The sequence below is a fragment of the Nicotiana tomentosiformis genome, chromosome 12 (genome assembly GCF_000390325.3).
Source record: "Nicotiana tomentosiformis chromosome 12, ASM39032v3, whole genome shotgun sequence".
NCBI classification, from domain to species: domain Eukaryota; kingdom Viridiplantae; phylum Streptophyta; class Magnoliopsida; order Solanales; family Solanaceae; genus Nicotiana; species Nicotiana tomentosiformis.
In genome coordinates this window covers 109,669,646-109,697,170 of record NC_090823.1, presented here as the reverse complement: position 1 = coordinate 109,697,170, position 27,525 = coordinate 109,669,646, and the positions used below count along the sequence as shown (strand labels likewise).

Genomic DNA, 27,525 nt, shown 5'->3' with positions numbered 1-27,525 from the left:
GAAATCGAAATCTGACCTCGATATCAAAAAGTCCACTCCCGGTCAAACTTTTCAAAAATCCAACTTTCGCCATTTCAAGCCTAATTCCACTAGGGTTCTCCAAATTATAATACGAACATGCTCCCAAGTCCAAAATCTCCCAACGGAGCAAACAGAGCCATTAAAACTCCACTCCGGAGTCGTTTACTCACAAATCAACATCTGGTCAATCATTTTAACTTAAGCTTTCAACCTTGAGACTAAGTGTCTCATTTCATTCTGAATTCACTCCGGACCCGAACCGACTACCATGGCAAGTCACATAACAACTATAAAGTACCAAAGATCAGTAAATGGGGGAAATAGGGTTATAACTCTTAAAATGACGTGCCGGGTCGTTACAAGAGTTTGTTTAGATCTTGTGATTCAAGTGCAACTACTTTTGTCTGCCAAATGGTAGGTAGACTCCTCAAAATTTTCCGAACTTGATCACTACTTGAGTATGGTTTACCAAAAGCTTTTAGATCACTAATGATTTTGCTGAACCTTGCAAAAATTTCCTCAATGGATTCTGCTTCTTTCATCTGGAAGAGTTCATAGTCGTGAACCAATATGTTAATGTGAGTTTCTTTCACTTTGCTGATTCCTTCATAAGTAACTTCCAATTTATCTCACATTTCTTTGGTTGTATCACAACTTGAGATTTTCTCATATTCCTCTCCACTTATTGCATTATAGAATAAATTTTGTGCCTTAGCATTGACCTGAACAATTGTCATTTGCTCGTCTGTGTACTCATTTATATCTTCTGGATCAGCAGGTGGATGAGTAGTTGCTGGTAGTGGATAGTTTTCCTTTTTGATAACGCATCATACTTTGACATCATAGGATTTTGCATATATTTCCATACGTACTTTCCAGTGAGAAAAGTGTTGTCCATTAAAATATGGTGGCCTAACCTGCGATGTTCCTTCTTGAAAGAGTGCTCCAACAATTACTTGATTTGCCATGATCTTTTCTCACAAGCTGTTAAGCAAAAAGTGTGAGACTAGTTCTGATACCAATTGAAAGTACAAGAAGGGGGGTGAATTGCTTGTTTAAAAATTATACTGTAAGCAGTTGACTAGTTTACTAATTAGTCGACTAAAAATAAGAACAGGATAATAGTAATGCAGAAATAAAGTGAAGGAATTAAAGACACTAGGATTTTATACTGGTTCGGATTCAATGTGAATCCTACTCTAGTCCCCTTGGGTTGCAATGGTGTTCTCTTTCAGTGATCGAAGTTTCTTGAGTACAGATTGGTTAATGTAGCTTTACACCAACAGTTTGATCTCTGTGTCGCTTTTCTCTTCTTGATACAATGCCTCACCAGTGTTTATCTCTTTTTCTTATATCACTAATTACATAACAGATATATAAGAACTACAATGCTTGTTTGGAGTAGAACAGAAAGAGTGAAAATGGTTCGTTCAAAGTATGTCTTCTTCAAGTCTGGAACATTATATAAACACTTCATGAAGTCTTCTTGATTCTTGAATGACGTGATTCCTGAGAGATTGTAAACCCAAGGGAGTTGTTCATAGATTGATTCTTTCCAAGAATAAGGTCAAGTTTTCGTTGATCTTCCTTGATTTATGATCTTGATGAGCTTTTCATCCGTTAGGCATATCTTTTCGTTACTTGAGGTGTATCCTCGAGATCCCTTGATTTCTAGCTTCAATGATCTTCAATGCATCCTTTTGTGATCTCATTTCCCTTTGATTTGGGACCTTCCAGTAATAGCTTATGTCAATCATTTTATAAAATCACTAATTGATTCTTCTTCCGGATCTTTGCTGCTCCTTCCTTTTTCATCGCTAATCTTTGATTCTTTTCCTTGCGTTGCTTTTGGAGCTCCCGTTAATAGATTGTTTCCTTAATATATTCTTGGCTGGTATTGCTTCTTGATTCCTTTGGTTTCCTTCTTGAGCCTGTATCGAATGTAATATATTATTTTTCATCATTGAAACCTATAATTAACAAATCTCACCTTACTCTTCTAGCGACTTAAGTGCCTTCGGAGGTAAAGGTTCAACATAAATTCAATTAAGAACAAAATGGGACTCGACTTGTAATGTGGGTACAAAAGAAAAAGCTTATAGGGTCAAATGGGCTATCTAAGGATAATTTTATTTATGGTGGAATAATAGCTCAACAGACAATCAAAGAAACGCCTACATATTCTCCTAGACTCACGAAGCTTACTTATTTTGCTTCGACTAACACACAGGGAAAGTTTTAGACAAACACAAGAGAACACATAATGTAATTAAAACCTCACATCACACAATGCGCATGACCCCAGTCAGGACGGTTCCATTCCAACTCTCAAGTTTAGGAAAGTAATCACAAAGTCAAGACATATTAAGCGATAAAGCACTACATGAACAATGAGTCAAGTAACTGAGAGAAAGCATCACAAGCAGACTATTCAATCTTTCACGGCATCAATTTTTATCTCATATTAGAAAGGTAATTTTCATGCTAAGGCCTAACTATACTAGTATCAAATAAGTCAAAAGGCACATAAAAGCACTCAAGTTTTCTTCCCTCGATTTCCTAAAAATACAAATTATCCGGTTCAAGTTACATCTCCTGAAAAGGAAATGATGCCAAAAAATAATTAAGGGGGATTATTATCTAGGACCTTAATCCCTCAAGAAAGTTGTCCAAGAGATCCATCGTCAGGAAAATTTTCATTTTTTTAGTTAAACTAACACAACTAAAATATGATAGAAAATCACCCAGACGATCTCCTCACCCCCCTTAAAATTGTGCATTGACCCTAATGCACACCATAAATAACAAAAGGGTGAAAGAAACTCCCTTGTAGGTCAAAGGTCGAAGCACTAGCAGCTCATGGAGTACTCAGACTTCTCCCGGATATTTTCCTTTGTGCGGGCACCCCACACTTAGTTCCAACCATCTAGCTTGATTTTGCTTCCTTCCAATGGCTTTGTTTCCCATGCCCATACACCTACAAAAAAAATGACACCACAAAAATAATACATTAAAAAAGGGTAAACAAAGAAAAAAATAACATAAAGCATTAAAGTTGGATTGCCTCCCAACAAGCGTCTGATTTAACGTCACTGCACAATGTGAATTACTTTCTGCCTCCACTTCGAACTTATGAATTGGATCCCAAGTTTTGATTCTTCTGTATGATCATGCTCTTGGGGTGGTGTAAATTCTTGCAAGCCAAAAGTTAAATAATTCCTTATGCACTTTTTGGCTTTAAGCTGAGGAGTATCACCTTGCCTAGATGGCCTCAAAAATTTCAAAATATATGGTTCGCCTACCTCTTCCATTGTCTCCTTTCTACGCTCGTAAGGATCCATTCTCATTTCATCATCTGAACACAATGTAGAGAAGTATTTGGAATGAGATCCAACACGCTCAAATACATAAACTTCGATATGTTCAACATCCTCTACACCAATGATACTAGAGTCAACTAAATATTTTTCCTTAATGTCCTCGGTTGACTCTAGTATCACGCCTTCAACATCGATATCCTTAAATTCTAATTTGCTAGGTTGTTGGTGTTTTACTCCGACCTCCTCCATTAGCACCACAAATTCATGCTATTCTTGGCTACTATATCCAATATTGGCTTGTTGAGCATTAAAAGCTTCAACCAACTGACTCACTTGTACCTCCAGGTTAAGAATAGTTGCCTCTTGCCTTTGGATAATATCACATTGCCTTTGTATTTACAGTTGTTTCTCATTACTTCATTCCATGAGGTACTTTAACATATCTTTGATCTCCTTCAGTTCAGCTTCCTCGGGTTCTTTGTTCCTATTAACCTCACAAGAAAAAGTAGAACTATCATAATAAGGGGTTAGGGGAGGATACAAAATACAAGCACAGCCATAAAAGTGACCATCTTGATCACCACAAATATCACATATATTCCCATACATAAGATTGAGCTAGTGCACATAACTCACTTTCAGGAATATTTTGACAATTTTTCCACAGTTGGTTTCCTCCACAATAAGCACAATGCCGATCAACAGTAGAATTACTAACATCGAAACTCCCATAATTCCAAGATGCCATGTGTCTCAAATCAATAAGTAAAACTAAAATTAAAAAAATCAAATACTAAAAAATAAAATAAAAGTTCAAACTTGAAACCTAACAATATGTACAGCTACAACTACACTGTTAGCTCCCCGGCAACAGCGCCAAAATTAGATCACGTCCAACTCTAGTCCTAAAAAGGATAAGCAATCGCTGCAAATATAATCCGGTCTAAAAGTTCGAAGTCGAATCCCACAGAGAACTAAGGTTCGCTATAACTATTAAGAAGACAAGTTCGAATAAATTCCTAAGTTATAAAGATTAGGATTCTTATGTCTAAGTAATTAACTAACAAATTAAAGAAGTAAATTAATAATTAAAGATATTATGGGTTGGAGACTAAATTAAGGAGGTCTAGAGTTATGATTTCCCCAATTGTCGGAATCCTTCCCGCTACGTCTACTACAATTTCGCCTAAATATTCTCTATTGATCATGAGCACTCGGCCTATCATAATTCTTTCTCTAGCAACTACAATAATATACTAGTCATATTCTCTCGAATTACGCTAGGTTGCACTTTTTCATTGCTCACTATGATCACATCAAAGCTTCGTTATCTCTAATCCCACTTTTAAATCCGCCGTATTGATTTCTCATATACCTTGGGAGTGACGCTATTAGAAAATAACCTAAATATGCACTCTTTCTCAAGAAATACACACTAAATAGGCACAGTCAATTGATGGTCATTCAATCAACTGAAATAAGCACGTAGTTGAACAAGTAGAGATATTCAAAGGCAAAATTATATTAATGTCACGACCCAAAATCTCACATGTTGTGATGGTGCCTATCGCAATACTAAGCAAGACGACAACTCACAAATAATCACGCATCTTTAATTTAGAACATACCGAAACAAGCTCAAATAGTGAAAATCTCATAATAACTGATAAGAAAATACTGCAACTCAATACAAAATCTCCCCAAATCCGGGTGCCACTGAGTACATGAGCATATAAATGACAACATAGTCTGACTGCTAGAACATTGTCTAGAAAGATAGAACAGTACAAATATGTGAAAAGAATGAGAGTCAAGGTCTGCGGACGCCAAGACAGCTACCTCGATAGTCTCCAAATAGATAAAGCTCTAACCTAACAACCGCCTTACCCGAAAGTACCTGGATCTGCACACGAAGTGCAGAGTGTAGTATGAGTACAACCGATCCAATGTACTTAATAAGTAACGTAAATAAACACAACAAGGTAAAAAAAAGCATAAATTATTAATGATACTAGTTATCACCTGTGTAGTTTCATCCTTTAAATCGGTACAGAATAACATTGAAAACTAACTCATCAAGTTTCGTGAGAAAATATCTGTGTGTGTGTGTGTGTGTGTGTATAGTTCCTCAAATACTCAGCTCAGACAATATCATGGCATATATAGGTGATATGCAGTTAAATCAGATAAATAATCAAGGAAATGCAAAATCCAACACAACACTGGCCAGATTCCCTTAACTTTCCATGTTCGTTCCAAACCACTGAGCAATATTCTCAATAACCACGTGTACACCATCAAGAGAAAAACATGAGAGGGTGACCCTAGGGGATGGATCCGTATCCACACGCTGCACGGACAACTCATATGCTAATAATAGAACTCGCACGGACAACTCACGTGCCAATAACATAGATATATAGATCCGCATGGAAAACTCACGTGCCAATAACATAATCCTCCCAGTATGGTCACGAGCCTCCAGTCCAAACATATCATACATGAGCAATTAAACAAGTATACATGTATGTGATGAATGAATAACAATTCTCATACTCCTGGACTGGTATAAATGATATGTTAAAGTGTAGGCATGTGCAGAGTGTGCTATCATAGCTCAAATCGTCAATTTCATCACCGAAAAGCATTTATCAAGTTCGTTCAAGGATTAGACCTCTATGTAGCCCCAAACATGGCTCAAATAATTCACACAAAATGTTACAAATATGAGAAATATCATAGCGTAAAACTTAACAGTCAATCCTAGGATTATAAGAGCCCGAGCACAACCCGAGTATGAATAAATGACATCGGTGCCCGCACATGGATTCATCCCCACGCATGTGCGCACCCAATAGCACGTAGCTATAACAACAATTCAAGCAATTAGTGCCTCATCCGAGTTTTAATAAGATACTTACCTCAATCAAATCAAATCACTCCGCTAGCAAGCCCTTTCAATGCATATCGACCTCCGGAAGGTTTGAATCTAGCAAAAAATAACGTAATACTATAAACAAAAGTTATAGGAATTGATTTCAATTAATAAAGCTACGATCTTTAACTAAGGTCAAAAAGTCAACCCCGAGCATATGTCTCGGAATCCAATAAAATTAATAAAATTCGAACACCCATTCAACCATGAGTCCAACCACACCAAAATTACACAATTCCGATCATAACTCGACCTTCAAATCCTCAAATTAAAGCCTATGAAATTTCCACAATTTTCTCCAATTTTTCCAACCCAAAACACAAATTAAATGATAAAAATAATGATAAATTCATGTATATTAATCAAATCCAAGTTAGAATTACTTACCCCAATAAATTTCTTAAAAATCCCATCAAGAATCACCTCAATCTGAGCTCCCAAAGTCCAATTATGAAATTTTACTCTAACCCTTGTTTTGAAATCTTATATTATGCCCAGATGTTCTCCTTCGCGAATGCGGAAAGTGCCTCGCGTTCGCGAAGCACAAAACTCAACTGCCCAAAAATCCTCTTACACGAACACGAAGGCTCCCTCGGGAACGCGATGCTTCACAGAGCTCTGCCTACGCAAACGCGTCCCCCTGACCGTGAACACGAAGACTTAAGGCCTGGTGCCCAAGCCGGCCTCATCCTTCTACGTGAACGCGAGCTCCCTCTCGCGATCGCGATGCACAATTTCCCCAGACTTTCGCGAACACGGTACTCTATTCGTGAATGCGAATAACAATCTTTACCTGCCTCCCAGATACTCTTCGTGAACGCGAGACCTCTCTCGCGAACGCGTATAAGTAAACCAGCAACAAAACAATTAGCAGTTCTTCAAGGTTCAAAATGTGCCGAACATGATCCGAATCACATCCGTTGTCCTGGGACCTCAACCAAACATACCAACAAGTCCTAAAACATCATACAAACTCGCTCGAAGCGTCAAATCACATCAAACAACACTAAAACTATAAATCGCGCATTGATTCAAGCCTTATGAACTTCTAACTTCCAAAACTAATGCCGAAACATACCAAACCAACTCCGATTAATCTCAAATTTTGTACACAAGTCATAAATAATACAACAGACCTATTCCAACTTTAGGAACCAAAATATGAGTCCGATAATCACAAAATCAACTCTCGGTCAAACTTCTCAACTTTTCAAACTTCTATTTTTTCAATTTTCACCAATTCAAGCCGAAATAACCTACGGATCTCCAAATCAATATCCGGATACACTCCTAAGTCCAAAATTACCCTACAGAGCTATCAGAACCATCAAAACTCCATTCCGGAGCCATTTATATATAAGTCAACATCCGGTCAACTCTTTCAACTTAGACTTCCAACCTTGGGACTAAGTGTCCCAATTCATTTTGAATTATTCCCGGAACCAAACCAACTACCCCGACAAGTCACATAACAACAAATGAGCATGGAATAAGCAATAAATAGGGGAACGTGGCTATAATACTTAAAACGAACAGTCGAGTCATTATAATTGACATATTACGGGAGTTCATCCTCCAAAATGTTCCATCAAAACTCTAGATAATAAACTAGCTATTCATAAAAGTATGTGAAAACACAATATAAAAATTCATAAGCAACAATGAAAAATAGGAAGAAGAAAGGAAAAAAATTCATGGTTGAATCTTTCTCCTTCCTCCTAGCGTATTCTGGCCTCCTTAGGTGTTGTCTAACCCTAAAGTAATGTCTCCCCCTCTGAAAAATAAGTTTAGAACCCCTTTTAGACATATTGGGGGTATGTAGGGTTGAAACTACCAAGTTCTAGTCGAAATAAAAAAAGTTTCCCAATTCTGCATTTTGTATCGCGCCTGGCGCAAAGCTGGGCGCCCAACTCTGTGTAGTGTTGTCTTTTGCGTTTTGAACTGTTCCTGGCTCAAACTTGGACGCCGAAAACCATACTCCTCTAAATTCTTCCATTTTAGCTTCAATTTATGCACAATCCTTCCATATCACCTCCGATTGAGCTCTACACATAAAAATATCATTATTAAATTCTAGTCACAAATATTTGCATTAAACTTAACAAGGTTGGGACATAATGCAAGACAATTTATATGCAAAAATATGAATTTTTAGCCTAACATTACTACCAATGCCATGTGAAAAATGCAAAGAGGAAAGTTGATAGAAAAGATGAGCAAAAAGGTTGTGTAAATTATGAGGAGCACAAATTTCAGACTTTCTTTTTTCAGATTTCTTATAGCGAGTGATGACCAAAATATATAAAGACTTGAAATCTTGGTCGTTCTATGTACTTTTATCTCGGAGCTCACTAAACAACTGGTTAGTTGTTTTATTATACATACATAAATGAGATTATTATATATTGGTTTGCTAAAGTTTAAAACTAGTGAATAATATCAACATTATGAAGTTAAGTTGGATAATTCATAAGTCATCTATTTAAGTATGTCTCTAGGTGGACCTAATTATTTGAGTATCAACTGCCCAAAGGGTACTCGCATTGAGGTCTGATTAAATTTGGATTCATATCAGCAAGTCCCCACATCGGGATAAAATACTCCCAAATAAAGATAATTTCATATTTCGGGTTCGAGATCGAAACCTTCGATTACGAAAGAAAAAGTATTTATCATTCCACGCAATTCTTGTTGGTACAACAGAAGTCATAAACAGTTAAAATAAGCCCTTCAAACTAATTTTATCCATTTCATATAGTGGTTACAGGTGTGATGGCAGCTAAGCTTACTGCTAGAATATATAGAGAAAGCTAATTTTTTTACATATTTAATAGGAGAGAAAGAAATGATCAATTGGATAACATCTGCGAGGAAAGCACAATAATGAGAACTCTAGATTCTATAGTTCGAATTATAACCTCTTGACAATTTTAATTGTCACTTGGGGACATATAGAGAGGCTAATAGCATCAGAGAAAAAAGTAAAGACAGATAATAAAACTATAGAAAATCTGAACTATGTTGTGGTAATAACTCTTTAATTAGTTCTCTGGTCCCAAATTATTCCTTCTTATTGTGACTATCTGTTGTGTATGGTATCCAATTATAAAATATGAAGGCAACATCCAATTCTCAGACTTAATTTCTTCGTTTTGAGCTTCCTTTTTTTTTCTTCTACAATTTTTGTTTATTCGTGATTTATTTATGGTCATTTTCTAACTTTCCTCTTTTCGATAATTTCTTTTATTAATGGAAGAGTACATTTTTAAAGGAGATACCAACCAACTTTATTTGTGTTTTCGCCTGATCTCTAGTTCTTTCTGTTCAGAACCATACCAACAAAACCCAATAGTAATGCCTCACCTCTGAATTTCTCCTAGTACTAAGGTCAGGTTGTTACACAACTCATCTATAAAGGGGCATAAAATTACTCCAAACCAAACTCAGGCATAAAAAATAATAAAAAGACAAAGAAGCCTTTCGACTTTACAAAATGGCTTCTTTGCACAAATTTTCAGTTCTAGTTACCCTCATTTCGTCCTTCATCTTGTTCATTTCTCTGCAGGTGCAGTGCACTGCACGGGGCGGCGGCGGCGACGACTTGATAATGACAGCTTGCACGGGCACTACCTCAAAACAGTTATGTTTAGATCATTTGAAAGCTGATAAGCAAGTAACAGCAGCAGCATCAAAAGAATTGGACTTAGGATTGGCCATAATGAAAAATCTTATAGGACAAGCAAAAATAACACATGACTATGTACTGAAAAAGAAATTAGCAAATCCAGCATATGGTTTTTGTGAAACAAAATGGGCTGATATGGTCTCTGGTTTCGAAAGGATTTTACAGACTACCACTAAAAACAAAGGGTATGAAGAAGATACTGATGACTATGATTTTATGGTTATTGGTGATTATGTAGGCAACTGTAAAACGAATCTTGAACAGGCAAAAATTGTAGATCCTGAGATTGCTAAAGCAGGAGATATAGTCAAAACGTCCATAGCTGCTGCTAACACAATACTGTCCCAGCTAAAAGCAAAAAACAGGAATAAAGATGAATAAATTATCACCCCTGATGAGGAAAGTGAACCAACTGCATTGAATTCTCATTACTCTCAAATCTTCAACCACCCATGCCCGGGTGCTGTTGTTGTTGCTGTTGTTGTTGTAGATAAATAAAGGGGAAAAAATCGATTCATTTTCATTGATGTCTGTTGCTCCTTTTTATTTTGTTCGGATGGTTGTCTCCCATCGTTTCATAATATATTATTTTGTATTGTATTGTATTGTTTTGTTGATATAATATTTGTATAGATTGTACTGTTTATTTATGTAGTTTAAGGAGTAAAAATTTTCGTGTTGAATCTATTGCACTGCTCGATAACGAATAAGTTTACTAACCGTTGTAAATATTGGATTTAAACTTCGTGCACTAATAGCGTATAGATTTTTTAAGTTAAATTTATCTAATATAGCGGGTTCATAGTGAATATATATGATATGGTAACATAGAAATAGAGTAACGACCATTTCATTCTTTGAACCATTTCTCGTCTCAATCCCACACTTTCTATTTCTTTTCCATCTTTTTCATAACTTCTAAACCATATTACTCCAACAACATTCTTATTATCCCATGTTGCAGCTTTACTTCTAACAATATTGACAACTTCTGTGTCAATTGCAACATCCACAAGTACTGAGTTCCCTTAATTGTAGTCAGTTTGATAAGTGAGAAACTGATCCCATATCTGTTCAAGTGTCATTTCATAGAAAATAGATCTCTTCATTTGTTCTTTAAGTACTGTTCCATCTTTGATAAACATGAAAGGACAATACCATTTCCCCACAATAACAACTTCAGAACTTTTACAAGATGGTGTGACATTTAAAACTAGAAGTTGTTGCCTCAACTTAACATTTAGGCCTAGAGCATCATCATTTAGTTCATAATTTTTAAAGTTGTCAACCATGAGGTGCGCAAGTGCGCAAGAGACTTAGCAAAAAGTTTACCTTTGGCATTGTAACATGTATCATATAGACAGATTTCAAACTGCTGATATGCCTCCTCTAGATCTAATTGTCACACCCCTTTTATACCTCCAAAATATATGTGTATGGATTATTATGGGTTAAAGAGTTTTTCCAATTAAAGTGACAAATTTGAGTGGAGATTATTTTATTTACAGAGTTGCCACTTAGAATTGGTTTTTTTGGGTGTTCCAAGTCACCTTTTATTTGAATCCCTAGTCAAAGGAAGATTTGACTCTATTATTATTGGTCTGCGAAAATAAAGTCCGGATAAGGAATTCTTTTGACCGGGGAGAAGGTGTAAGGCATTCTCCGAGTTCCGTGGTTTTAGCACGGTCGCTTTATTGACTACATTTTGCTTGAATTAATTTTGGATAAAATGTGATTTATTGGTTTTCATGCTTTATCTATCCGCTTTTAATTATTAAAATATGAAATTATCTTTGAAATGAATCAAGTGTGTGAATCTGTTTTGTTTATTGTGCCAAAATCATGTCACGCGTATATGTACACAATTAATAATATTTTATTATATTAAGATTGTTTTGACCAAAGTTGCGTGAACACATATTTCGGTTTTAATTTTGAAAATCACAATTATGCCACGCGAACGTATACATAATCGCGATAAACTAATTAAAGCACGCCTAAAGCACTCAAACGATGTTCATTATTCTTCCTAAACTTTGAGATTATTGCGATGTCATGAATTATGGAATTACTTGTGGAAGAAGCGTATGATTTTAGATATTTGAATAAATAAACCATCATATACCAATACCCTATAGCCCAACAATTGAAGCCCAAACTTATTAGGGTCCAAATCTTCCCAACTTTAAAGCAAGTTTGAATACCATATTTCGAGAAACATAATTAATTAAGCATATAACTTTTAAGGACTAATTTACATTATTATTTATAAAATTTAAAGGAAAATAAATAAAATCACATGAAATAAGATAAAAAGAACAGAGGAAAGAATAAACTTTTAATGCAAAATTTCCAATTAAATGAGTATCCAAGAACATGTACAATAACTCATACGAACGTCTAACAAGCATAAGCGAAGAAGAATATCAAATCTAGTGAACGGAGCTCCAATGAATTCTCGACCTCGACTATGGACTCCATTGTTTGGCATGTGAAAAGGGATGTTTTGAAGTATTTTTTGTTGGATTTTGGGTGATGAATTGCTGGATTTTTCAAAAGAAAGACGAAGAAAGAATGACATAAGTAAAAATTTCCTTAGCGTAGAAGAAGAAAAATAATTTCTCTCAATTCCCTCCTCTCTTCTTTTCTTCCTCCCTCCCCCCTTTTCTCCTCACATTTCTCTTCTATTTATAGAAAAAATTTCGAAATTTTTTCAGATTTATTTTAATTATTTTTTTATTTTTTAATTAAAACAATTCCCACTTCCCATTTTTCTTCTTTTTAAAAAAATAAATAAATTCCCCACTTTCATTTACTTTTATTTTTTTAATTTCTCACTTTTTTTACTTTTATTATTTTTATTTTTCACTTATTTTATTTTATTTTATTTTTTAATTTCCACTTTCTTTTAATTTTATTTTTTAATTCCAACTTACTTTTTCTTTCATTTTTAATATTCACATTCTTTTACTTTTATTTTTTAAATTTTTTACTTTCTTTTACTTTTTTATTAAACAATTTTCACCTACTTTTACTTTTACTTTTTAATTCCATACTTTTATTTTTCTGATTTTTTATTCCCATCCGAAATTTTAAAAATAATATTTAATTTTTTTTTATTTTTAAATTTATTTTATTTTAAAATAAATATAAAAATAATACTAATAGTAATAATTGACCTTTTAAATTATTCTTAATTTTTACCCTATAAATAAAATTGTAACAAAGTTAAAACAAAATATATTAAATTTCTAAAAATATTTACATAGTAGAAGGTGATAAAAATTTAAATATAGTCAAAAATTAGGTACTCACACTAATGGGTAAATTTAAGGGAAAAGGGTCAAATATACCCTTTTACTTTCGGATATTGTCTATATTTAACCTTTGTTATACTACCCGGCCAAATTTATCCCTGCCGTTATACTATCCGGCCAAATTTATCCCTACCATCACCAAATTTTTAAAAATTACCCCTTGATCTATTAAGTAATCCAAAATCTTCAATTTTCTTTTATTTAAATCACTTGTTGTTTTCTTGCTCCATTATTTCCAGAAATTACTATTGATGTGAATGCTAAAGGTAATAGATTATACAAGTTATTCATGGATATTTTTAATTACCAACGCACCCACTTCTTTTCGTGTGATAATGAGTTTGGAATTGGTTTAAAATTTTATACACCGTATAATTCAGTGTGTCTATTTATTGTGTATTATATACAACTGACCATCATGTATGCACATGTATATTCGAATATATTTTGTTATTATCTGGTTATTATAGAATTCGATTTACTAACGTAGGAGTGCACAATGCATAAGCATTTGATTAAAGCATAGTTGAATTCGACAATGTAAAGTCTCCAAGTAATTTCAACTTCTATCACTAATACTTGCAAAGTCTCCATATCTTTTGTGCAACGAATTTATTAAAGGTGAGGTGTTGTAAATACTTTTGAATTTTAGACAAGCTACCTAATTTAGATTCTTCAATTTACTATACTTTGTATACTAACCGATGTATTATTTTAATATTTCTTTCTCTTATAATTTTTTTTCCAATTAAGAAAGCAAGTAAATGCCAATTATTTCGAAAATAGTGGATCATGAAGAAGCATAAGTGACTTAATTAAAATAATTTGGGAGATTGTGGGCCACCTGACGGACTGAAGGGTAATTTTTAAAAGTTTACTGATGGTAGGGGTAAATTTGGCCAGATAGTATAACGGTAGGGGTAAATTTGGCCGAATAGTATAACAGAGGTTAAATGTAGACAATATCCGAAAGTAAATGGGTATATTTGGCTCTTTTTCCCTAGGTTTAACTAGGGGTGACAATTTGAGCCCAAGCCTATCCAACCGGCCCAGAGATTAATGGGTTCGACTACAACATTTTAGCTCATGGGTTTATTTGGGATGAGCCCAAGTTAACCTATTATTTTTTATAGCTCATTCTCACCTATGAAGTAGCCCAAATACAACTCATGAAACTCACCCCAAAACAAGGGGATCTCAACCCAACTTATCTAGAAATTTACTTAGTTGCCACATCATTAGATTTTGTATCGTCTAAGTTTAAAAATGAGAATCAAGGTATTTAAGTTTTAGGGTGTGTTTGGTATGACGGAAAATATTTTTCTATTTTTCACTGTTTAGTTGCACAAAATAGTTTGGAAATTTTTTTCTGCATCCCTCCCCCCCCCCCCCACACCCCCACACCCCCGCAAAAAAATATTTTTTTACTTTTATTTTTGTATTTTTAATTTTCTGTTTTATGTTTTTTTGTTTTTATTTACCTTTTATACATAGATGTATAAAAGGTAAAAGATTTTGTTTATGCAAGATGAGCATGGTTCTAAAACATGGGTCAAGTTGGGTAAGTTGGGCTATGACCCATTGTTTAGCCCATCTTGACCCAATTTATCTTAGCCCAAGTACACTTTGGGCTGGGTTGGAAAATGACCCATTTATTGACCTAGCCCATCTTGACCCGCCCAAATTCAGCCCAACCCGTTCATTTGCCACCCCTAGGTTTAACTTCTCCTACACATCTGCAGAAATAACATAATTGTTTGTCTTCCACCTTTGAACAAGTAAGCGGTTAAATGGCCTACTATTTAGGTTAATACTTTAAAACGAAAGAAGAATTAGTCCAAATAGTTGTTCATCCAACCGCTTAAATTAAAAATAGCCGACGAATATATATATATATATATATATATATATATATAATATGTGTATAATCTATGTAATAGACATCCACCCAATGACTTAAACTAAAAATAGCAGGAGGATATATAATATATGTACGATCTATATATAATATGTGTATGATTATGTATAATCAATATATAATCTATATACACCGGCTAAAAAATAAATATTGAAATTAGTCGGCTATTTATGTAAAAATAAAAAATAAACGCAACTATAAGTGTTACTTATGGCATGGGCCGAACTTGAATAAGCATTGAGTTCAATCGATAGCCCATAGATCCGACAGGGCCAAAATCTAGGTCGAGCTGACTCTTCGGCCCTTAAGAACTCACTATAGGGAATCTTACAGAAATGTCTCAAATAAGTTTCAACTTACTGACCTCTATCCATTAATCATAGACTTACAAAAATTAGTCAAACACATATAGAAATTAAAAATTCAAACAAATAAGATTCTTTCTCTCCAAGAATCACACGCAAAGATCTCCTTTCATGTGTTTTAAGCATGATTACCAACATTAGATGCAAGATGGAAAGAAAATTTCATTAATGAGGTAGCAAATAAAGTGATAAAATACAAAAAGAAATATATACAAAATTTCAAAAATCTAAGCAAACGAGGACCTTTTTCAATGGGTATGATTTGAAATTCATTGAACATATGTAGATGAGTCAATATACAAAATTTGAGAAAGATTGGATGTGATTTGGACTGATTTTGTATCAAAATTCGTAGTTAAAATCGAGTTCAATAAATTCTTATGCGACACATGTATCAAACATGTATCGCGCATGTATCTCACACACAGGTATACATGGATATACATGTGATACACATTTGATACAAATATGATACATATGTTATACACAAATGATACAAAGTGTGATACACGTATTGTTTTTTTATTTTCATCTTCTACTTCGAATTTTCAATTCAAACCAGCTCAAATCTCCACCAAACCATTTCAAAACTGAAATTCAAACTACTTAAGATATACCCAATCTATTTTAATAAAACTCACTCAAAAAAGCAAAAAATTGGCCTTTTTTTGGCTACAAATAACTAATTGGCTAATATTAGTAATATTTTATAAATTGACCAATTTTTATAATAAACTACTTATAAATAGACATAGCTGATAATTTCCCTCATTATTATATTATTGAAAATCCCATGTCTCAATGTGCCACAAATGGGTAAATATGCAACTGAATTTCAATATATCTCGGAAGCGCAACATAAATCAAATCCCATTTCATAAAGTCTAAACTCTCGACTGTCACGTTGAATTTCTTCTAAAAAAGTGTTGATTTTCGATATTATTGATGTTATATTCATCGGTATTAAGTAATAGTATTGGGCAAAATTCGACTTCCAAAACACATTATTTCTTGAAGTGAGTTGCAATTTTTTTTTAACACGTAAAAATATTTAGGAATGAGATAACGTTCTCCGTGCAAATATTTTCAGTGTTATTTTGATGATACTTTTTTAGTTGGTATAGCTTTTTCTTTTTCTTTTTCTTTTTCTGACGAAAGCTTCTCAGGATCCCTATCGCTAACAACTTCTTTGGATGGTTGTTACCCATTATATTGTATTTGTTATTTTAAATACGATGTTTGTTTGATTGTTACTTAAATTTTATTGTATCGTATCGTTAAATCCGTCATTACATAACGACGAAATGTGCCACTTTATGTAACGACCGATTTGGTGTGGTCACGTCGTTACCTTGTCTTTTTCTCTCAATCTCACCCTTCATTATTATTAAATAGTTTTATTTTATCATTTACCCTACCTTTTTATATAATAATTTTACCCTGTATCATAATTTTTCTTTATAATATTGCAAGTTTATTCTTCATATTGCTGGTGTGTGATATCATGAAACGCTGGCAAACGACACAATCTATCCAAACATTATATTTATCAAACAATACAGTACAATACAATATAATACGATACGATACATTATGAAACGATAAGTAACAAACATCCAAACAAGGTGTAAAGACTTATAAGGATCGCTCAGTTTAGATGGTAGTTATATGAGTATTTTTATGCAGTAAATAATAATAAAAGGATAATTACATAATAAATAATAATATGTGGACTTTATGTATGGAATAACTTTTAGGACATTTTATTTTTAAATACTTTTGTCTCTGCATTGTTAATTGGCGTATTCTTATTATATACTCCTATATGCTATCAGACATACATGCATAGATTGTGGTATAAGTACGTACTCAATATATTGTATTATTTAATATCACCAACCAGAAAATGCATTAGTTATGCGGGCCTCATTTTTTTTAGCGATTTCTAATCTGATGTATCGTATTTACGTTAGGATCCAATTAAATTCAAATTCGCGTTGATAGATCATATGCTAACGAGTAAAGCGATCCCTAAACAAACAAACATTATATTATTTTACAATCAACTAAACATGAGATTATTTTTCCTGGTCCCTCTAGCGAATCATTATATTATTTTATAGAAAACTTTTTTCTGATATTGTATTTTCTAATTCCTCCCGTCAAACGAGTGCACGATATTTAGACATAACAGGTTTAAGAATGCATTTATTTCAATGGTCAGAAAAGAATAATTGAGGAAGATGAACGTGGGAAGCTGTGGTATTTCTAAAGCCAAAGTATCTTAAATCAAAAATATTTGACTTGATTGATTCTTAACTTTGAAAAGGTCATCAAATTGGCTGTGTCCTGATTCATTCCATGTTTCTCACAAATATGCATGATCAGTACTTTAGAATCTGTACCACACATTTGACATTATCTGTCTCACTTTAATGCCCAAACAAGACTTTCTAACCAGCAAATAATAAATTATACACCAAATAAGGAAAGAAATAGAAAGATATAATTCAGTAAATAGAAGATAATACTGGTGAGCTTGATCAAGTCAGGTTCTTTGGATAGATGCAATTTCCTAAATTCAAATAACTGATTTCTTCTTCTATCATTGACAATAATTTTTACTTTTGGTTTTAATGATATTTGACTGAATATATATGTGATCTTCAATTGATAAAAAATATATGTGCTTTTAGTATTTTCAAAATGGCACTGCACTAAATAAGTGATAAATTTAATTTAATACATTACGTGTAAAGAAAATGTAGATTTGTTTAGTCTTATTTTGGAGTTTGGACCAGATAAACCTATTTATTTAATGTGTGGGTCAAAACCTAATTTGCATCTTACATTCTATTCATACCTAAATTTTAGTTTGATCTCCTATATTAATGCTATTGTCAAAGTTTGGTGTGGGTCATTTTGAGTAGAAGGAAACTCATACCTAAATTTTGGTTAGACTCTCTTTTATTTCAATGTTCATTGAACTTTATGTCTCCGACTTGAAATTTTGTGGTTGTATTTAGGGGTGGGCGTTGGGCCAGTTCTGATTGAATATGAGAATTTGGTTTTAATTTTCGATTTTCGAATTAAAAAAATGACAATTCAAATCCAAATCAAATAAATTTGGATTGGATCGGATTTTTTAAGTTCGGTTTCGGATTAATCGGTTTGGATATTATGGATTTTCGGCTTTGAGCGTATAAGTTGAGATGTTTTTATTTTTTACAAAAATGAATATCCAAATGAAGTACTCATGTTAAATTGCTTGAAAGTTCCTCATTCTTGCCGCAATCATCCAAATAAAGTATTCAAGTAATGAAATTATTATCAAAAAATATAACATATACATTAATACGACCGATACGAAGTAGCAATAGTAAAAAATCATGTTCAAAAAGAAAATATTCTGACGGTAACTTAGTAATTAATATTGAATATATGAGGTAATATCTAATGGGTAGGGTATTGAACTTATTACTATTGACATATGGATAATAGACTAAATTTAAAGTATAAAAATTTTGGATTTTCGGATATCCAAAAATCCAAAGTACCAAATCCAATATCCAATCCGAAATTCAAAAATTTTAAAAATTAAATCCAAAATCCAATCCGTAATCCGAAAATCCAAACCAAATTAAAAATTCAAAAAATTCGGATTTCGATTTGAATTTTGGATTTGCCCATACTATGTCCACCCCTAGTTGTATTAGCTAAATCAACGTCTAAGCAAAGAACCTGATGCCATTATCATGTTAATAATATATGTTACATTCTTCCCTAATAAATCAAACTGGGACTCTTATAGGGATGTTTGAAGCTTAAAAATATATTAACTAGGAGCATCATGAGAAAACACAACAATAAGGATGTATTTGACTATGATACCATATTAAAAAAAACATAAACAATGAACATAATTCAATCTCAAATATTATTCCAAGAGGTTTATCAAAGAAAAAAAACTATTCCAAAAGGTAAGAATACGACTTAAAAACGATAGTAACTTTTTAGTAGCACATCATAGCAGGAAATGACAATATTAAATTAGATACAAACTTTAAATGCTCTTGATATGAATTAATACTATTACTATGAAACGTTTGCAAAAGGCTAAATAAGCACGTGGCAAATTCTTGCTAATTTTTCTAGTAGCTTGTGGTCACCAACCTATATACACGTCAAAGTCGTATAATTTTCTCTTATTATAGAAGCGCAGTTGAGCGTTGTTATATTTTTCTAGTAACTTTAAATGCTCTTAGGCTTTTATATTTTTGCCATTGTTTTTCTATATTATTACGTTGAATGCTACAAGAGAATTTGGTAAATAAAGGCAACTTCTCAGACAATTTAAAGGGCCACTTATATAGGTAAAACAATAGCTCTAAAAGTTGCAGGCTTTTCCTCTTGTGCTGAGTCAGTGTATTAAACAGCATAGCACGTGTAATTATGTGTAAATTTATATTAAACTTAGTTTTAATTATTTAGCATAATATAAACGTATACCAATTTATTTTACGAAAAGTAATTCTTCAATAATTGGGAAGTTCATCTATAAAAAATATAAAACAAAAACTACTCTTTTTTGAATTGCATAGAAAACTACCTTATGAATAAAATCAATTTGATTGAAAAGAGATTGGTTAGAATATGACACGTAAAACTGCAGCGTGCCAAAGGAATTTGCATACAAGTTAAGGGGGCAGAGTATGTATTAGGCCAATATTATTTTACCTTTCAATATGTATTTAAGTTAAGTAAAACGAGACGAAAATACAAACTAAATATTAGCAACATTTATGAATTTATGATAAGGTTCGATTATATTATAGAGAGCTGTCATTCGTAAAGCTATATATAGAGAATGATCATTAATTAATGAGAATTCCATATACGCAATATTTGAAAATATCAATAAATATTATTTGAAGTTTGAGTCAATTATCCGCTCGGATTTGAAGTAGTTCAATCTCTTTAATGCTACTTCAGAAATCAAATCTGAAATTCTTTTATCTTTCAAATGCAACTTCAGAAATTCAAATCTTATGTTCACTTTATTGAATGCAACTTCAAAAATTCGAATCTAAAGTAGTTCACTCTATTGAATGCAACTTTAAATTTCGAATTCTAAATTCTGAAACATAAACTTGTTTTTTAATTTTCAACAATTCAATACACGATTCAATGCCCAAATCTACTTTAAATGAGCTCAAATTTGAAACATAGCTTTCAAATATCATAAATAACAAATCTCGATCATCAAATTATTTAAACAACAATAAATTTAGCAAACCCATTTTGCAACTAAAAAAACGAAGAAAACAAAATTAAGAAAAAGAGAAAAATATATGTATCTAAAGTTATCTAAAAATTAAGTATCAATTAAACTTTTTCTAAAAAGTGGATATAAATTCAACAAATGACACAAAATCGGATGTCACATGAAAATTTTGCCTTTCACTATGGTTGTTGGCCCCGGGCACAACCCGGGCTAATTGTAACTAGTGTACATGTATATGTAAGACCTACAGTGGGCGGTTTGTACATTGTGCATTACACGTGGTTCTTGAGGTAGCCTCAACTTTGACCACTGACCACTCTCCATGGTCACGTGTTCCTTCTCGCGACTGTTAACATCACCGAATCAAGCAATTTAGCAAAAAAAACTAAAACCAAAAGGTAAAAATTGAGAAGAAAAAGAAATAGAGAGGGAAAAGGTATTTAGTATACAAGTAGAAAGGGACAAGCAAATCGTGTTTGAGACGTACACTTTCATTTCAAGAAACTTCCCCAAATTTTCTCAACCAAAAGCTCAATTATATTTTGTTTTTCCACTTTTTAGATTACAAAATTTATTTATCGAAGTGGTAATAAGCAGCTATCGCTGCCTCGCTGGGTATGAGACAAAAGAGGGTATTTGAGACAGATTTAGAATTTAAAATTTATGAGTTTTTATAACTATTTTAAATTTATACTATACAATAACAACTGGCAAACCTGAATGTAATGCTTTGGATCCGCCCCAATTTCAGGTACATTTAACGACTGTTTGATTCAGAGATAAATTATGTAATATGTAGTTGTATACAGTCGAAATAGATTTCGGCCTCCGCACATTTGATCGAGTTCGAATGGTAAGCGATCGAAGTAAGAGCTTGATATGAGTTCCGAGAATAGTACAAACAAGCTTCGAGCTCCAAGACCGATCGAGGAATCGGCTCGGTATCATTATCAAGCCCATGACCAAATCCAACCGCAAGGCAATGTGAAGGTTGTCGGAGATGCACAGACCGATTACCACTCACACCGAATGTCAAACTCGAACCAAGGTCGACTGCTCGACCTAATACCGAGCTCGAGCCAGTATCGAGCTCACAGACATGAGCCGTTGCAACTGTATTAGGGGAAAGAATCTTGGCAGGAATCGAGGAAGAGACAATTTATCATGGGTTCTCCACTATATATTTTTTATTATAAATAAAGTAAGATCCCTCTACTATAAAAAAAAGGAATCCTTGCAAGCACAAGGCAGACACATTGTAAGGAAAGACTACTTCTATTTATTGAAGATAAATTTCTTGAGCTTGTTTTACTCAGCATACTCACTCTTCTTGTTCAATAATTTATATCTCGTTTCTATAGCCAAGAATCTGAACACTTTTTATTTCTACATACGATTTATGTCAAGCTATATCACATGTTCTTAGAACTACTTATAAATTCAACTATATCCGATTTTTCGGGTAAACAGTTTGGCGCCTACCGTGAGGCTAAGGGTAACAGTGGTTGTTTGATACAAATCTGCAATACACACCACTTTATAACTCCGAATCAGCAATGGCAAACCCTCGATTCATGACTTTACCTATCGACCACGAAGCCGACCTTCAGGATGAAACCAACAACTTGATACCCAGGGCTAGAAGGCCACTTAACGATGCCGCTGAAGCTCGAGTCGAAGTACCTGAAACCCGAGTCGAAGTACCGCTAGATGTCAATTCACAAGTGGCTCTTGAGGCGAACCAACGTTCCGAACCGGAAAAAAGCATTCAGGACGGTACTCGATCCGTAGCTTGAGATGCCCATAACGTGGAGGAGATCGGAGTCAGCTTACAGATGATCTTCGAGATGTTACAAGCCCAGCAAATAGTGATAGCTTAGTTGCAGAGCCAAACTCAGGTATAAAGTGGGCCAGAGCCCGATCCGCTTCGAGAAATCACCCACAGAACGGAGCGAGCCATAGTGAAGTCAAACGAGCAAGAATCAGAGACTACTCTCGAAATTACTAAATTACTCGAGGAACTCACAAAACGAGTCAAAGCCAACGATAAAAAAAGTAGAAACATATAATTCCAGGGTCGATCAGATCCCGGGAGCTCCACCAATGATAGAAGGTCTAGATTCGAAAATATTCATCCAAAAACCTTTTCCCTCGAGTGTAGCCCCAAAACCAATCCCCAAAAATTCTGTATGCTCGAAATTCACAAATATAACGGTACGAATGATCCCAACGAACACGTCATCTCTTACACGTGTGCCATTAAGGGTAACGATTTGGAAGACGACGAGATCGAAGCCGTGTTATTGAAAAAATTCAGAGAGACCCTCTCGAAGGGAACTATGATTTGGTATCATAATTTGCCACCAAATCCCATCGATTCTTTTGCCATGTTAGCGGATTCGTTTGTAAAGGCACATGCTGGTGCCATAAAGGTTGCAACAAGGAAATCAGACCTCTTCAAAGTAAAGCAAAGGATTAATGAAATGCTGAGGGAGTTTGTGTCCCGATTTCAAATGGAACGCATGGAATTGCCACCGGTCACAGATGACTGGGCCGTCCAAGCTTTCACCCAAGGGTTGAACGAGCAAAGTTCAATAGCATCACTTCGGCTGAAGCAAAATTTGATCGAGTATCCAGCAATAACTTGGGCGGATGTACACAACTGATATCAGTCAAAAATCAGGGTCGAAGACGACTAGTTGGGAGCTCCCTCCGGATCCATCCATCAGAACAGGACATCTATAAAAAACCAGAAGGATATCGACAGAGAGCGAAGGTCGAACAGAGACCGATATCAACCGTACGTCGTAGATCGAATGAACAACGGCTCAGCACGCAATTCCGCTCGGAACAATTGAAGGAGTGATCGAGGATAAAATTCTCGGGGGCTTATGAGCAAGAGTGGATTTGATAAATATGGCGATCCTATAGAGGCACCTCGGCTATCGGAGTACAATTTCAGTGTCGACGCATCAGGCATTGTATCGATGATCGGAAGAATCAAAGACACTAGGTGGCCCAGACCCATGCAAACCGACCCTTCCCAAAGGAACTCGATTTCGATGTGCAAGTATCATGGTACGCATGGCCACATAACCGATGATTGCAAACAATTAAGAGAAGAAACAGCCCGCCTATTCGATGAGGGCCACCTTCGAGAGTTCCTCAGTGACCGAGCCAAGAATCACTTCAGAGAAAGAGATGCCAGCAAAAAAGATAAACAAGAGGAACCTCTGCATATCATTCATATGATCATCGGTGGGGTCGATACTCCACAAGGACCCGTGCTCAAGTACGGCAAGATACCGGCCACAAGAGAAAAATGAACTCGAGGCTATGTACCCTAGGGCACTTTGTCATTCGGAATTGAAGAAGCCGAGGGCATCTCTCAACCTCAGAACGACGCTCTGGTAATTTCTATCCTATTAAATAAAGCTCAAGTTAAGCGTGTTTTAGTGGATACAGGTAGCTCTGCGAATATCATCCGATCTTGGGTGAAGAGCAGCTCGGTTTGCAGAATCAAGTCATGCCCACAGCTCGGGTCTTGAACGGTTTCAATATGGCCAGTGAAACGACTAAAGAGGAGATTACTCTACCAGTGAATGTAGCTGGAACCATCCAAAATACCAAATTCCACGTAATCGAAGGGGATATGAGGTACAGTGCCCTACTCGGAAGTCCTTGGATCCACAATATGAAGGCAGTGCCTTCGACCCTCCACCAAGTAATGAAATTCCCTACGTCGGACATCGTAAAAATAGTATACGGGGAGTAACATGCTGGGAAGGAAATGTTTGCGGTCGATGAGGTAACACTGATACCAACGCCACCGGCCTCTGAAATATCGAGCATTGAAGATAGATGAGAAACCAAATAGCAATCACAGCCACCAGTCTTGACTGAACTGCTGGAATAAGAAATAGAGGATGACGAGGAAGAGTTTCTAACACCTCGAGCTTTCATCATCCCCGACGACTCCGACGCTACCAAATCTATAATCGAAGAACTGGAGTAGGTTATATTAATCGAATATCTGCCCGAGAGAAAGGTATACCTAGGAACGGGATTGACCCCCGAACTCAGGGAAAAACTTATTTAATTTCTTATCGATAAGGATGAGGTAAAAAAGAAGACCTCAGTCCGAGGTAAAACATGCATTTGTAAAGGATGAGGTAACTAAACTTCTCAAAATAGGGTTAATTCGGGAAGTAAAATATCCCGAGTGGCTAGTCAACGTAGTTGTAGTCCCTAAAAAGGGGAACAAACTTAGAATGTGCGTAGATTATAAAAATCTAAACAAAGCATGCCCCAAAGATTCTTTTCCACTGCCTAGCATCGATCGCATGATCGATGCTACAGCCGGCCATGAGATCCTTACTTTCCTCGACGCCTACTCCGGGTACAATCAAATTCGAATGAACCCGGAGGACCAGGAAAAGACTTCATTTATCACCAAGTACGGAACCTATTGCTATAATGTAATGCCATTTGGGCTAAAAAATGCAGGAGCTACTTACCAACGCCTAGTGAATAAAATGTTCGAAGAACAAATAGGTAAATCGATGGAAATTTACATTGATGACATGCTAGTTAAGTCCCTACGCATAGAGGACCATTTGACTTATTTGCAGCAAATGTTCAAGATCTTAAAGAAATACAACATGAAGCTCAACCCTGAGAAATGTGCTTTTGGGGTTGGATCGGGCAAGTTCCTTGGTTTCATGGTATCGAATCGGGGAATCGAGATCAACCCCGACAAAATTAAGGCTATCGAAGGCATCACCGTCGTGGATAGCATGAAAGCAGTGCAAAGGCTGACCAGGCGGATAGCTGCCTTAGGCCGATTCATTTCGAGGTCATCAGATCGATGCCACAAATTCTTCTCTCTACTCAAAAGGAATAACGATTTCGCTTGGACCCCAGAATACCAACAGGCACTAGAACAATTGAAACGGTACCTATCGAGCCCACCACTATTTTACACTCCGAGGACAGATGAGAAGCTTTACTTATACTTGGCGGTACCGAAAATCGCGCTAAGTGGCATCCTATTTCGAGAAGAGCAAGGTACACAATTTCCTGTTTATTATGTAAGTCGGACCTTAGGGGAAGCGGAGACTAGAAACCCTCACTTAGAGAAATTAGCACTTGCACTAATATGTGCCTCTAGAAAGTTAAGACCATACTTTCAATGTCACCCCATATGCGTTTTAACCACTTACCCACTCCGCAATATTTTGCACAAGCCCGAACTATCGGGACGATCGGCCAAATGGGTCGTCGAACTGAGTGGGTACGATATCGAATATCAACCCCGTACGACCATCAAATCCCAAATTTTAGCAGACTTCATGGCCGATTTCATGCCAACCCTCGTACCCGAAGTTGAAAAGGAACTCTTGTTAAAATCGGGTACATTGTCGGGGGTTTGGGCCCTCTACACAGATGGTGCTTCAAATGTGAAGGGGTATGTGCTTGGCATCGTACTAAAACCTCCCACATGTGGCATTATTAGACAATCCATCAAAACCACTAGATTAACTAACAATGAGGCCGAGTACGAGGCCATGATTGCAGGTCTCGAGCTAGCTAAAAGCCTGGGAGCAGAAGTCATTGAAGCTAAATGTGATTCTTTACTAGCGGTGAACCAAGTAAACAAAACTTTCGAGGTTCAAGAAGATAGGATGCAAAGGTATTTGGACAAATTACAGGTAACTCTACACCGTTTCAAAGAATTGACCCTACAATATGTGCCTCGAGAACAAAACTGTGAGGCCGATGCACTCACAAATTTGGGGTCGTCGGTCGAGGAGGATAAGATTAACTCGGGGACTGTCGTTCAACTCTCGAGATCTGTAATCGAGGATGGACATGTCGAAATAAATTCCACAAGCTTAACCTGGGATTGGAGGAATAAGTATATTGAATATTTAAAGAATAGAAAACTCCCAACGAACCCTAAAGAATCGAGGGTTCTACGAACCAAGGCTACTCGATTCACACTGGTTGAAGATGGAACATTATACAGAAGGACGTTCGACGGACCACTGGAGGTATGTTTGGGATCAGGCGACACCGATTATGTTTTACGAGAGGTTCATGAAGTCACTTGTGGAAACCACTCCGGCGCCGAACCATTAATTTGCAAAATCATCAGAGCAGGGTACTACCGGGACAGCATGGAGAAGGACACTAAGGAGTTCATTCGAAAATGTAATAAATGTCAAAGGTTTGAACTGATGATCCGTCAACCCGGAGAGCAGCTTCATTCGGTCATTTCTCCATGACCATTCATGAAATGAGGAATGGATATCATCGGCCCTCTACCATCGGCCCCAGGTAAAGCTAAATTCATTTTGTTTATGACTGACTATTTCTCTAAATGGGTTGAAGTACAGGAGTTCAAAAAAGTGAGAGAAAAAGAGGTTATAGATTTCATCTGGGACCACATCGTGTGTCGATTTTGATACCAGTAGAAATAACTTGCGACAATGGTAGACAGTTTATCGGCAGTAAAGTGACAAAATTCCTCGAAGACCATAAAATAAAAATAATATTGCCTACACCATATCATCCTATCGGGAACGGACAGGCCGAATCAACGAACAAGATTATCATCCAAAACATAAAGAAAAGATTGAACGAAGCTAAAGGAAAGTGAAGAGAAATTTTGCCCGAAG

The 27,525-nt window shown here is 35.3% G+C and overlaps 1 protein-coding gene across 1 annotated transcript; it reads left to right on the top strand.

Annotated features, from left to right (window-relative positions):
• The first annotated feature begins 9,708 nt into the window (after positions 1–9,708).
• On the top strand, positions 9,709–10,564 carry LOC104099912 (uncharacterized). Its single transcript, XM_009607048.4, has one exon. It carries the CDS (start codon positions 9,770–9,772, stop codon positions 10,340–10,342), a length of 573 nt encoding a protein of 190 aa, XP_009605343.1. The 5' UTR covers positions 9,709–9,769; the 3' UTR covers positions 10,343–10,564.
• Positions 10,565–27,525: the final 16,961 nt, after the last annotated feature.

Bases quoted from the DNA above. Each gene is read 5' to 3' on its own strand.
- LOC104099912 (XM_009607048.4), top strand. From the start codon at position 9,770: ATGGCTTCTTTGCACAAATTTTCAGTTCTAGTTACCCTCATTTCGTCC.